Below are 13,510 nucleotides of genomic sequence, written 5' to 3' on the forward strand. Positions count from 1 at the left end.
TTACGGTGGACAGTCGACCATGCTGCTCGCTGGCAAGATTTTGAGCAGTATTTCGTGGTCTGGCATCCAGCGCACTGCTGAAGTCTGATGCTCGCACTGGTGCACTATGACCGGTATCAGCATGGAGCAAACTTAACATGGAGAGGTTCATACTCCGGGACCTCCACAGGTTCGTTCGTACTCTGGGCGTGTACACGGCGTTAATGTAGAGAGAATCCTCCAACGTTGCGAAAGGGTCTCTTTGAAGGTCAACAACGAGCCCCACAATGTTGGATCGTGCATGGCATGAACATAAAGGCGCCGAGAATCGATATACTGCATGGATATCGAGGCAATACGAACGACCCTCTCATAGATTAGCGTCCCTCCCAACTGTTCAAAAATCCTGATGTCGTAATCCGACCACCTGGACTTGTGCAAGCGATTTTCCGAGGGGAATACACAGTTCCGTAGGAGGACCTCCAGAAGACGACAACGAAGGGCATGGCAAGCAGTTTCAATGGGATTATTAGAACACGCCAGCACGAAGGAGATGTACTGATGGCCAATAGCCATGGCAGCCCGCTTTGTCGCAATCTTTTGACAGAAGCTCTCATTGGTAGGATCTAAGTTAGGCTCTGTACCTGGACGTGTTCCTATTCCGGCCAGCGTGTTGAGAACTGTGCGTATCGAGGAATGTGTGAGAAAGAGTTCGCGAATGACAGGGTCCGCCTGGCTTGTAGCAAACATGAAGATAAGCGTTTGCTTGCACGTCAACGAGAGAGTATTCAAGGGACTAAGGTCGAGGTCATGCTTGACCACGTCGCGATCTCTCTGAGCCGCTCCCTTTCCTGCAAAACGTAGGCATTTGAGAGCAGCCAAAACCATAGGGGTCCTTCCTCCAGCGGCTTCGATGAGCGATGTCAAAGGCGGGAGAGGAGTGCTAGGAGGCTCATAGTACACGCACGAGGTGACTACATGGGCCATGAATGCGCGAAGCATATTGAAGTCCTGACGCCAGTGGCGAAGATATGGATCAACAATGCAATCTTCGCGTTTGATGTCCGCTACCAAGTACCAGAGTTCCATGATGATTCGCTCGATCTCTGGCGTTGTCCGATAGAGATGTGCGACAACACCAGGAAGTACGCTAGCCACATAGATGAACCGTATTGAGGTGCTGGCAGCTTCCTGCGAGGTTACACTGTAGATCCTGTGTAGGCGTGCGACTGGGTCATCCCGCGGGACAAGGAAATTATGGTAGAAAAATTGAACCCATGCAGATACCCCGCTCCAATGTAAGTGTATAGCGTCGGACAGCTTCTGACGAAATTGGGGTGCACCGCGTAGTTCCCCTTGATTCTCTCCGCACAGGCAACTAATGCCCATGATGGACACCTTAGCGAGCATAACTGAATGGGCAGAATCTGAAGTGATCTCATGGGGGACGAGCCTTGGATCAAGATGAACAAAAAATAGAGGAATGAGAGTTTGAAAATAAGGACGCAGGTGATCAGAGAATCCTTTAGAAGAGATTGAGCGATTGAGCGATTTGAGCGACACAAGCGACGATAATGATCCTCGTTCGATTTGTTTGACTTGATTCTGGGGCCACGATAAGTACATCAATAGTCACCAAGTAGACGACCAATTTACTCACTTGTAGCCATGTTGGTAATGATTCCCACTGTGACATGATAGGAGAGTTGGGGATAGGTGCTGACGCAGAGCCTTGAGGCTCTGGTGTACTTAAGAGGAGGAATCAAGACGTGATGATTGCCTCGAGGCTCCTGCGTGTTCCGCCTTGAGACGAAGATTGGGTGTCCAACTGCACTGCAGCCATGCCTGAACCATCCGTGATGCGCGCATAAGTGGGCAGCCGTGGCACATGTCGTCGGCTGCTTTATTTGGTGCTGTGCAATTTAGATCAACTTCGTGTGTACTCGGGCACACTGGGCAAGGTGGTCAATAGGAAGGTCGCAGAACTCTCGTTTGCAGTGAGCCTTGTTCATATGAATAGGATTGGACCCTCACTTTAAATTCTTCTACAATTCCCGGAATCCGAATCGTGTTTGCACCCGCATTGTTATGTGGTTTTGCATGCTGGCAGCAAGCTGGCGATGATTGGTTTTTATGAATTTCTACCAATTTGTGTACACCAGACCTCGCGGTAAATGAGAATGTACAAGCGAAAAAGTAACTTTCAGACTGACAAGTAAGACAGCTATTGGTGATACAACATTTCAAGAGGTTCGGTGCTGCATGAGCTAAAACCTTAGAATACCCTTCAAGCGAATACAAGAACTGCATAGTTCTCGAATTTCTGTTCACCACTGTTAGTTGCGATATAAGCTGCAAGAGAGGGCAATTAAAACCAGGTTCCACGTTCCAGAAGCGCCGAGTACCCACTGACCATAGTCATTCCACTTGACTTTACCACAATTAAGGCCACTGTCCATAGACACTTGAGCGATTAAGAATCTTGTTCCATCCGCTTCCCATCCTCCCCTGCATGTTCAGATACGATGGGAAGATTATACTGCTGTTGCAGGTAAACCTACTCCACGAAGTTGTCCCACCTTTTCGACGGTGCATGGGCCGCTGACAGCAACCCAGTGAAAAGAATTCCCATTTGCTATGAGGCATTCATAATCAACATTGCCCTGATAACAAATTTATGATATAGCGCAGGTCAAGATGCCGGAGTAAACACACCGTGATTGATCTGCCGCCACAGCCAAAACACACACATCCCCCATTCTGTGAAAATGCCCCGCTGGGATCTTGTTTGACAACAGGGTGAATGCTTTGGCAAAAACGATAGTATCAGAACTCACAAACACCACCCTAGACAGTTGTCTACCATATGACAGACTGCTCAAACCAAGAGGATTTATTTAGCTCACCGCATACGAAGCACGTATAATATAAAGGTCCATGCCATCTCTACGGCCACCTATAAGGGCTCCAGACGGTATTGCGCCCTCATGACAGTACCCAGACTTGCGTGTTGTGTCTTGTCAGCCATAGGCTGGGGGAAAGAAAAATGTCTCTCACCCAGCAAAACGGAATGGTAGTGCTTCCACCAATCTGTGGAGCCGGAAATATGAGGAAGTATAAGCGAACAACTCTGCAGGACGTACCAGTTTCTGCCACCCATTTCCCCCCCAATTCGCAGATCGAACGTGTGTAGTCTTGGTCGTGGTCGAGGTCGAAGTCGAGGTCGGAGTCGTGGTAACAGTCGTAGTGGTCCGTGTGGTGGATACGAACTTCTGTGTGTAGGAACTCTGCCGCGGCATGTGCGTTAATGGGCTGGGTGTAACTGAGTTCAGTATCGTGGACAGTATTTATGTAGCTTATCGGAACCCTAATAGTAAGCCAGCCTCCTATCAGACTTTTTTTATCCCCTATCCGACCTGCTTCCACGCCATTAGACGAGCGAAGAGGTGATGTGGTGCAGCTACTGCAGCGCCTTTTGTTTTTGCCCACCATCGCAGTTTTCTCTCGTCCTAAGTATAACACGAAGGGCCGCTCGCGGCAGAGCCAAGCTATGGTGTCATATTTATGCGTAACCGTTGGTTCTGATGACGAGTCGATCTTGTCTGCATAGACTAGCATCAAGAGTCAAAGCCTTCTCAACGGACTTTGCTAAAGTCGTACCATGATAAAAGTGAGCTGAGTGATTGAAATTTCAATGTTGCGGAGGTACAAATTCGACATAGCAACGAAGTCAGCGTTAGTGACAGTTCGAGTAGAAAGGATGATTGACTCGGATTTACAAGTGGTGAGGAACAAAAACCAGACGAATCATATTACGAAAGCGCGAGACGTTTTGTTTTTGGGGATCGCGAGTACAGTCCTTCGGAACATGTTTCAGGGACGTCAGCAGACCACGGGCCTGAATGGACAATGAGAGATGGGGGCGGGTAGACAAAAGCGCTGACAATCGGGGATGCCGCACGGAGCAAAAGATAACAAACACAGCTCTAATGTGCTTCAGGTCATGGGCCGAGCCAGGCCTGACCGAGCCCTCGAGCCACGGCTTTCAGTATATGAAGCATGGTGTGCGCACTGCGCACCGGGTAGGTAGTGAACATTTGCACTAAATAAATTTCACTCCGTTCCATATCGTCACTTCCGTAAATGGTAATTATTTTGGAGAGCGCAGACATCCACCGTATACCCTTTTGGGACCTCAGTGAGTGACATGAAGACGCAGTTTAGACTTGCAAAGCTTTTGTTACTTCGCGCACTACACAAATGCACATGCAAGCAGCAGATGTGGCAAATGTAAATGTTGCGGAATCCATGCAGTTGCGAAATGAGTGCAAGGGATGCAGAATTCTGCACAAAGTGCATGCGTTTGCATGCGCTGCGCTCACAAGAAAATACTCATCATTTGCTATCGTTAACTGGATCTACATGATCTGGCACTTTGCATAATATTCTCGCACGTTCCGTGACAGGCCCCTGCAATGTCCGATGTTCACTGGGCCTCATGAGATCTGAGAGTCAGCCAGAACCATGTTTATGTGTGATTCGAGTGTTTGCCATGTTAAGAACAGGCCAGAATTGAAATTGAGACATATATAGAGCGGCATTGCTTCCGAGTCTGCTTTCGCACTGCTCAAGCCGCAGCTTCCCCTTTCAAACCCTTTCGATATGCACCCAGAAAGCGCCACGAGCGGTTGATGAAACGATGCAACACATCTAGCGGGCAAGCATCGAGAATTGTATAGCTGCCTGTTTAGCCTCAGCGAAGTTGTTTTTTGGTCCTTGTCGATACCGGTATTCGCACCAGCCTGATTATAACTCAGCATTTGAATTTCACACATTTATGTAAAGGGGTAAAAGTATTGGCATAAGTCTTGGGTCTTGCTATTGGAAAGGTAAGCCAGGTATTCGATTGTAATTAGTAGCTCGCTCACTAATCTTTGACTTCGCGCGAATTTCAGCCTTCTTTCGAAGATGTTCTGGGACTTAGTCTGGGTCTTGGAGCATGTCCGCCATTACATCGCAGTCAACGACTGTTCATCATCCCAGTCACCCTCCAAGTCATCTACATTTGATTCTGTCTCTGAGTCTGATGTGTAGAGCTTAGAAAAATTGGGTTTCAAACTGTCGAAAAATAGGTGCAGAGGGGGACAGATTCTTCAGGACTTGGTGCACGGAATCTGGACTTCAAGGCATTGACTTCATTTTCGGAATTGTCATGGTCTGATGACGCTGAGTGCTTCGCCTGGGTCTTAAGTTCGAACGTGCCATGAGCAGGTGAGTTATTAATTTTTTTCGGGGTCGAACTTCATATCTTTCTCATTTTTAATACCAGAATTGCATACTCAAGGTTGTAAAAGGACTCGATTGCGTTATTTTTCATGATTTTAGGCGCTATTTCAATGACCAGCCGAATTTTGGGGTTCGAGTGACCACAAAGACTGTTATCGGCAGCCCAAATGAAGCTTTGTTCGTCTTCAAATAGTCTAATCATGCTCAAGGCGTCGTTACTGAGGTCTTTCAGAAGGTTGTGGGGAATCTAACCATAGTTGTCGATTTTGCGTGTCCGCAACTGTCCCTGAAAATGTTCAAGCACGCATGTATGTAATGCCGTAATTTATGGATGGACGAAGGGATAACCAAACTGGGGTGTTTGGGTACTTCGATCTCTGGCCTTGCGATCAGGCTTACCGACAATCACGCCGACTCTCTCCTGGTAAATTCACATTTGAGTTTAAGAAAAGTGTCCATAAATCAATCTAGACGACCACCCTTGATGTACCTATGCTCAGACTGCAGATCTGTATCGTCATCCAAAAGTTTCTTGATCGCCATAACGACCGCTGCCAAAAATCCAAGAATCAGCAGGACGGCCATATATGGATGGGCGATGATGAAACCCTCGGTGTTTGTGAGACTTGAGTTGAAGGCCTTTGTGTATGGAGTTGTAAGCAAGGGAATTGATAATAAATTAGTAGTGACGCATACCCGAAGAAGGCGCTCCATGATATTCTCTGAGTGCTTGGAACGTATTTTGTTGCTGTAAACACCTTCAATAGCAGAGAATATGCTGACGGCATTTAGCTGAATAGGCTGCCCAGTAGTATCCCTATCCCAGTAGACCAGGCGCTATCCAATTATTAGCTATTATGATTGAAAAGAACAGGAATTACAATTTACTTACACTGTGATCAGCAACCACCACCTTCGGCTGGTCCTTGACCTTCACACCGTACATACTCTTCATCCATTTTCCCCATTGATCAGCATCCATCCACGTGAATACAACGTCTTGTCTGCCAACATAGCTCTTGCGCAGGCGCCACTTCTTTGCGATATCGTTCAACTTCGATGATACATCATTTTGGACGCCGTTGGGCGTTGCAGCGATCACAACGAGTGGGTTATGTGGAGCATTCATTACGTGTTGAAATATATCACGTGAGAGCTCGAGGGAGGTTGGGAGGCGATTGGCAAAGAGCCAAGTACTAAGTGTATCAGAAATGGAGGAGTTAAAAATCGAGGTGGGTTCCTTCGGGTCATTGTCTTTGAATGCCAGGATGACCCAGGATTCTGTCGTGGGGATGTCATAGCGAGTAAAGAGTTCCTTGGAGGATGATACAAATACCGGGGGTGACCCCAGGAGCAATTGAGAATCTTTAGCGACCTCACTCTGAAACATCGTCAGTACCAAACAATGCACATAATGCGGTCCACGTACGACAATATGTTCATCTGATGAAGAATGTAGGAGGACATATGCAACAGGATGTTCATGGACAACCTTGTCGAGATCATGAGCACTTATTGGTTGCATGGTTCTGTAGCAGACATCAAAAACTGCCCTATGACTCGGAAGAGTTTCCTTACGGAGATGCTGCCTTGTCAGCGAAAGCCACAAGTGGCTCGTATTTTCTACTTCCTGAGTATTCTGTCTTTGCGCCGTGAGAGTAGTAGAACAGCATAGGATAACCTGTGACCCCTTGCTTCGTGCAGAGCGACTTGAAATCATCACAATTGACTTCCGCGATATTGAGCTTATGCTGCATGCGACGAGCGACCTGTAGCCACACGGGAGCAAGTTTCTTGCAGTGTCCGCACCTAATGAACGATTGTTAAAGCAAATTTTGGTCTATAATCGATGCGTACCACGGCGCAAAGAACTTGACAAATGTAGGCGCCTGGGCCACAAAGTCGTCGAATGTCTCACTAGTTAACGATATCACCTCTCCCAAAGGATTGGATTCCGCCTGCGACACCTGAACTACCGAATTCTCGCCTACAGGAACGATCTCGGCCGCCATTTCCTCCTGCTCAACCGCAGTTGGGGATGACAAGGAAATTGCGGTAGGTTCAGCGTGCGGAAGAAGGAAGTCTACAAGGATATCGAAGTCGCGATCGTTAGTGAAGGTCTCTACAAACTGGCCGTTCCGGTAGAGGTTCATTTGAGGGTATCCTGTAACACCATTCTCGGTGCACAAGTCTTCCACGATTAAGAAGGTCTGTCAGTGGCCCGGAAAACTAAGAGGACTCGCGTACCTCCATTCAATGCGCAATTCACCTGCGCCAGATGTATCCCTAGATCAGGTTGTTTCTCAAATTTGTCCACTACACGGTTCCATGTTGGTTCAAAGTTACGACAATGCCGACAATATGGGGAAAAATGTTCGATGAACCTACTCTCCTTGTTGAAAAAACAATAAAGTGCTTTTACGAAAAGGACGCACCAAACACCATCTGCGATTGTTTGCTTGAAATCTTGAGGGGTCAGGACTTGTGAGCCTGCCGCCGGAGCGGCAGCGGCCTGAAGCACGAACCATGTTGTGAAAAGCGACAATGGCGAAGGTAACATAGTGAGTTTCATGCCAGCATGAACTCCAGACTACTAATAGTAGTCCCAAGTCAAGAACTTAGAATACTTACGACTTGATGATGGTAGTTGAAAGCGAAGTCGTGGTGGGCTCTAAGCGCTCATGGCAATGCAAGATAAGTATGTATTATTTGGTTCTTGCTCACTGCCATGATCAATGGAGACATACTACTACTCTCAGTTCAATCATGCAGTCGTTCATGTCGCTTTATTCGATGATGTGACAAACGCTGCTGCTATCAGGTCTCGTATTGTTCAGGCCGCTAGAAATCTCAGTGTGGATGGGAACACTGAACGTGAAGCTGTCAACTTTGCCTTCATTGATGCACGGCTGGTAGAATGTCGACTTCACTCCTGGTGAATTATTACTGACTACGTGTCTCAGATATCAAGCTCACTTCACCTTCAGACAGCAATTTACCAGGCGCTTTTGTCAGAGGCGCAGGGCCAACTTCGGACTAAAACTGTCCACTCAGAGATACTATGGGCACTGAACCCCACCAATAATGTACGCGTAACTATCTCCTCGATAATTTGTTGATTTTCATTAAAAATGTCTTCAGATCACTGAAGCCATCCGACGATATGGGGTATCGGATGAGTCGACCACACTCATTGTTGTCCGCGTGGATGTCTCAAATACCCCTGATCTACAGCGGCGCATGTGCGACATTATCCAAGGGTGTATGGTTCCTTTTCAAGTGCTGAGTCAAATGACAGATTGGTCAATTATCAAAAAAGTATGTAGCAACAGATCGATGCGATATCAATAATCTCATCTCCTCTCCAGCATTATAAATTGGACTCAGAGTCAGCTTTGAAAGAGGTGCAAGGGAACCTGGATCGAGAGCGTTCCATCATCGACAATATTGTTGTCAGTTCGGTAGCAATGAAGAGTGTCATGACATGAATTCGATTATATGGTGACATCCAGCAAGTCATCCATATCACCCATATACGCGATGATGCCAGGTCGTGATATCGTTGTTTTGACACGCCATGACGAAGTATGTGTATGACGGCTGACATGGCTAACGATGCAATGATGGCTGACACTGGTGGTCGACGTGTCAGCCTCCGAATTCTGGTTAATTTATATGCGCCTCTGCATCTTTTGAACGCCCAGTGTACTGCTTTCATCTTTCCATCATCTTACTGCTTTACCATGGCCCCCACATCTACTCTCATGTTGCTTTCCGCAGTGCATTCAACCACCGCCCTCTCGGGGCCTTTCGTCACTCCTTCGACCATATCGCCCACCAGCACGACCGTCGTTACCTATGATCTTTGGAAAGGTGGTCTCGTGTGCTTCGCAGTCGCTATCTTTTCCGTGGTGGGATATTTCTACCGTCGTCGTCGCAAAGACACTATGTCCAAGCCCAAGCTGCCTGGCCTTGTACTACCAGTCATTTTGCCCCGCGATGACTCAGTGCTTTGCTCACCGTCCGACACGCCATATGATATATCTCTGACCTGCGATCGTTCAGTACTCCAGTTGGGAAGTAATCAAATGGTCAAGCATGATGCCTCCACATGCAACGTTGACGTGGCATACGTATGCGGCTGATCTCTTGTCGTCACGGCTCCAAATGAGGCTGACATTGTATGCTTCCAGATTCCCATGGTCCAAACTGGTACTGCGGTGATCGGCCAATTAAGTGAGGATCAACTGCGTGGTGGCCAGTTTGGGGAGGTAGACGTTACGGAGGCGGACTACGATTGTGGAGTTAAGGTATGTAATATAAGCTCGTATCATCACCATCATTGACCGTTTTTATTTTACCCATAGCTTTCGGTCCCTACTATCGCTGTAGCTGTCGCCGACGAGGATTTCGTCGATTCCTTGGTGCGTAACCCGGCCTCTTTTCGACATTGGTGGCTGACCGCGGTACTTATATAGTCTTTACAGCGTGCTTTGGGTCTGTTCGACAAGGAGGAAGACGGACCACAGCACGAAGAATCCGATGACGATATCTCAATTTACTCTTCAGAATCGGCAGAGGCCACTCTTCATAGTTCCCTGCTGTCAGAGACCGCCGAACCACACGTAGACGTCCCCCAAATCACTTGCGAGTATTACATGACTGTCGTTGCGTGCGAGTGGTCTGCCCGATCGTACAACTTTGACATTTCAGTTGTCGGTACAACGCTTCGGGGCGGTGCCTTCCTTACTTTACCGGGTTCTCTACCCTCTCCTTCGACCCTTCCTGCTGGACTACGTTCCCCTGATGACCGCCGACATGGTCTTGTCGAAATGTCCGACTTGGCTAGTGCACTCGCGAGTAAGCTCGATCCTCCCTCGGATATCGTTCTTCAAGCATTCGACATGTCTCCCGTCGCGCCCATTGCCCGTCGCCATGGCCAAGTGGATTTCAGCAAGTACGCGGATGCTCTTAACGCGGAAAGCGGTATCCCTTCGCGATGTTACCGTTCTCTTGCTGAAACGCATATCTTCGGAGAAGAGCAGGAGGACTATCAAGATATCAATTCCTGCCTGATGGACGATCTTTTGCAGTCTATCGATGCGGAAGTCGAATTTTACAATAGCTTCAGCTGTGACGAAGAATGCGACGACACTCATCCAGCGAGGAAACACACTTCTCCAACATGGGATTACTTGGATTTCTTCGAGGACGAGACATGTTCTTTTGCCGCCCAGGAGGATGTCGACTTGTGTCTGGAGCTAAATGGCTGCAACGAGCAACTTTTTCCGTCGCCCGACTGTTCATGCTCCCTCGAAAAGGACATATTTCAAGGTTTTTTCGAGGACCGCGTGCTAAGCTCCATTTCCAAACAGGGTGAGTACGGTGCCGACAACAATCTTACATCGGACCTTCACCAGCTCTCCACGGACGAATCGGAAACATCTCTAAACCACGTCTCTGGTGGTACCTCAGAGACCGCAGTTCTCGACCTTATCCGACTTCTCGACGAACAGATTGATAACCACCGACAGCCTGTCCACGATTCAGTCCCAGAAGTCAACGATGGCTTCGACCTCCTTCGGTTTGTCAATGAGGACTTGCGACTTTCCGCGGATGACAAGTATCCAATTGTCGACTTCGACTACGACGACGATTGCGACGATAAGAATTGCCCCAGGTTTCTGGCGACCGCGTCCGACTCGAAGTCATCGTTGTCGGAAACTGAAGATGGATCTGTTGACGATTACGGCTCGACTCCCTCACTGGCGTCCGTCTCGGATATAGACTCAGACGATGAGGTAGTCATCATCGCTCCGATGACAGATTCCACCAGCCCCTTTCTGCTTTGTTCTAACCACCGTCGCTCACCTGCCGGATGCTTCTTTGTCACCCTCGCCACCCCGACTCAATCCGGCTACCTGATTGACGCACACTCGTGTATCGATGTCACTATCGGTGAGCCACGAACGCAGGGTTTTATTGAGGGCTGTGTTCCGTTCACCGACGAACATTGGTTTGGGATCCTGACTAATGCCAATCTCGCGTCTAAGGAATTCTCGCAGCTCGACTTCGATCTTCGATTCAATAGCAATGCCAAGTAGAATCTTGTATCGAGGACGAGGAGTCCTTTCGGAACTGGATCGACAGGGCGATGCGTCAAGAGCACATCTCGATCGCTGGACTTCCACACGTTCACTGTCGACCTTCACCTGCCAGTTTCAATCCTGACGCGACATTATTTCCAACACAGATTCTATTCCATCATCTTTCCAGCAGCAGATTTTCTCAAACTTGCATCGTATCGGTTTCTATTTCCACCTCGGTCTCGATATCATACAGAAAACGACAAAACCCCATACTCTCGTTCTTTCTATTTCTTGGTCTTCCTCTTTGGTTTTGTCCTGTTTTTTTCTCTCTTCATTTGATCTTGTCTGTCATTTTGCAGCATCACAAGGTCCCTCTGTCCCTAATTCTTGTAAGATTTCTAACTCCCGTCTTGTTTCCACTTCGCTCACCGTCTCTCCGATTGTTCGCAGTATTCTACCACATTCCCCGCGCACTTGCGTCATCACCTTTGTAAGGCTTTCTGAATTCTTGCTTTTTTCCACCATGCTTACCACCCTTTCGCACTCTGGTTCGTGGTAGTTTATTCTTGCAGTCGTCAGTTCATTTTGCAGCACTCCAACGTATCCGAAAACGTCCTCGCGTCATCATCTTCGTAAAGTTTCCTCGTTATCACGCCTTCTATGACTTACCCGTGGTTTCTTGCGCAGCTCCAATCATTTGCAGTTGACAATTTCGTTTTGCAGCACGATCCAAACGCCATAACTTGCATCTTCGCGATGTACCTGATTCCTCGCATTCTCTGCCCTGGTTATCCAAGGCCACCTTTGCAGCCTGCGCAAAACATAACAGGCTTCCTTAATGACGACAACATCGTGCGTGATGTTTCCGCGGCCTTGCGATAATCTCTCACAAGGCTCCAGTAATTTCTGGTCATTGTTGCAGGCTCGTCTCAATTCGCAGTTCAGCACCCCATGATATCTCAGCCTACCCTTGCCTTCCTTCTGTCGTCCTTGCGTGGATTAAAATGCTTGGGGCTCTTTACGGGCTTGCCACATTCACTTAAACCACTTCGGTTGGTCGTGGATATTTTCTTCCTTTTCGCATCGCAGTTAAGCACCGCATGATATGTCAGCCCATCCTTGCCTTCCGTCATCTTGCATTGCAAACGCTCGTGGCTCTTTACGAACTTACCACACTTCTTGCATCACTTCGGCTGGTCGTGGATATCATCCTCTTCTTCTGCGCCGCAGTTCAGCACCGCATGATATACTAGCTCACCCTTGCCTTCCGTCGCCCTTGCATAGTTTCAAACGCCCGTAGCCCCTACGAGCTCATGACACTTTCTTGTGCACTCCTGCTGGTCGCGGATATCATCATTCTCTCCCCCCGTTGCGCAGGTCGCCATCGCACGATATCTTATTCCACGCTCGCATCACCGTCCACCCTTTGCTGCCTGTGTGCAGCACCTGGTCAGTTGCAATATTCTTCGTAACCATGCATGGTGGCTCTTATTTCCGGGCGTTCATGTTCCACCCGGATAACAGTGGCCCACTTTGACTTGCGACATACACTATCACTGTCATTCCTCGACAATGGCTTCCCATGACATGGCGTGCTACTACCCTCGTAGTGACTTGCAGATTAACAAGGTGCGCACGGCTGGCCGCCACGACACTTCACATTCTGTGAAAACCTTTGACTGCTTGTTCCGACCCACCGAGACCTTCACGACCTTTATGACTTTTATGACTTTTATGACTTTCACGACTTTCACGACTTTCACGACTTTCATGACTTTTTACGACTTTAACGACTTTAACGACCTTTTACGACCTTTTACGACTTCTCACGACACTTCACGACCTCATCAAGGTTCTTAACCAACTCTCCTGGCCTTTGCGACTTGTCAACATCCATATCACCCCGCATGTCGTGCGCCCTGCGTGGCGATCCACGGAGATCCGCCCCAACGCGTTCTTCTTACGGCGGCCTTTTTGTAACGAGTCGCACAGCCGCATGACATGCAAGCGTTTCATGGACCGCTGACTTCACGACCCTCGCAACCTCTCATGCCTCGCCAGATCGTCCATAGCCTACTTCGCGCCTTCGACCCACTATGGCCTGCTGCAAACACTGGTATGTGAATGACTACTATACTATACAATCTGCTTTGATA

The 13,510-nt window shown here is 48.3% G+C and overlaps 6 protein-coding genes across 6 annotated transcripts; 3 read left to right on the forward strand and 3 right to left on the reverse strand.

Moving 5' to 3' along the window:
* Window positions 1–58: 58 nt before the first annotated feature.
* Window positions 59–1,981, reverse strand: DFJ58DRAFT_254576 (uncharacterized protein). Its single transcript, XM_041379490.1, has 2 exons — window positions 1,640–1,981; window positions 59–1,584 (listed from the first exon to the last, which is right to left on the reverse strand). Exons 1-2 carry the CDS (start codon window positions 1,673–1,675, stop codon window positions 148–150), a joined length of 1,473 nt encoding a protein of 490 aa, XP_041250485.1. The 5' UTR covers window positions 1,676–1,981; the 3' UTR covers window positions 59–147.
* Window positions 1,982–2,266: 285 nt separating this feature from the next.
* Window positions 2,267–3,471, reverse strand: DFJ58DRAFT_836054 (uncharacterized protein; the record flags this gene model as incomplete). The annotated part of the gene is made up of 8 exons (XM_041392277.1): window positions 2,267–2,331; window positions 2,393–2,487; window positions 2,541–2,614; window positions 2,730–2,785; window positions 2,817–2,826; window positions 2,886–2,995; window positions 3,037–3,069; window positions 3,123–3,471. 8 exons carry the CDS (start codon window positions 3,469–3,471, stop codon window positions 2,267–2,269), a joined length of 792 nt encoding a protein of 263 aa, XP_041250486.1.
* A 2,193-nt stretch (window positions 3,472–5,664) lies between these two features.
* DFJ58DRAFT_740952 (thioredoxin-like protein) lies at window positions 5,665–7,825 on the reverse strand (the record flags this gene model as incomplete). Its single annotated transcript, XM_041387114.1, has 8 exons — window positions 5,665–5,904; window positions 5,962–6,102; window positions 6,158–6,646; window positions 6,695–6,794; window positions 6,844–7,074; window positions 7,123–7,456; window positions 7,513–7,649; window positions 7,701–7,825. 8 exons carry the CDS (start codon window positions 7,823–7,825, stop codon window positions 5,728–5,730), a joined length of 1,734 nt encoding a protein of 577 aa, XP_041250487.1. The 3' UTR covers window positions 5,665–5,727.
* A 147-nt stretch (window positions 7,826–7,972) lies between these two features.
* Window positions 7,973–8,799, forward strand: DFJ58DRAFT_756205 (CGI-121-domain-containing protein). Its single transcript, XM_041388109.1, has 4 exons — window positions 7,973–8,177; window positions 8,229–8,351; window positions 8,407–8,583; window positions 8,634–8,799. The coding sequence occupies exons 1-4, from the start codon at window positions 8,001–8,003 to the stop codon at window positions 8,751–8,753; spliced, it is 597 nt and encodes a 198-aa protein (XP_041250488.1). The 5' UTR covers window positions 7,973–8,000; the 3' UTR covers window positions 8,754–8,799.
* Window positions 8,800–9,008: 209 nt separating this feature from the next.
* DFJ58DRAFT_740954 (uncharacterized protein) lies at window positions 9,009–11,369 on the forward strand (the record flags this gene model as incomplete). The annotated part of the gene is made up of 4 exons (XM_041387115.1): window positions 9,009–9,398; window positions 9,459–9,575; window positions 9,633–9,689; window positions 9,744–11,369. The coding sequence occupies 4 exons, from the start codon at window positions 9,009–9,011 to the stop codon at window positions 11,367–11,369; spliced, it is 2,190 nt and encodes a 729-aa protein (XP_041250489.1).
* Window positions 11,361–12,363, forward strand: DFJ58DRAFT_254649 (uncharacterized protein). Its single transcript, XM_041379491.1, has 5 exons — window positions 11,361–11,743; window positions 11,805–11,844; window positions 11,914–11,986; window positions 12,042–12,206; window positions 12,255–12,363. The coding sequence occupies exons 1-4, from the start codon at window positions 11,420–11,422 to the stop codon at window positions 12,094–12,096; spliced, it is 492 nt and encodes a 163-aa protein (XP_041250490.1). The 5' UTR covers window positions 11,361–11,419; the 3' UTR covers window positions 12,097–12,206; window positions 12,255–12,363.
* Window positions 12,364–13,510: the final 1,147 nt, after the last annotated feature.

Source organism: Suillus subalutaceus (assembly GCF_016647625.1).
Source record: "Suillus subalutaceus strain FC151 chromosome Unknown DFJ58scaffold_3, whole genome shotgun sequence".
Classification (NCBI taxonomy): Eukaryota; Fungi; Basidiomycota; class Agaricomycetes; order Boletales; family Suillaceae; genus Suillus; species Suillus subalutaceus.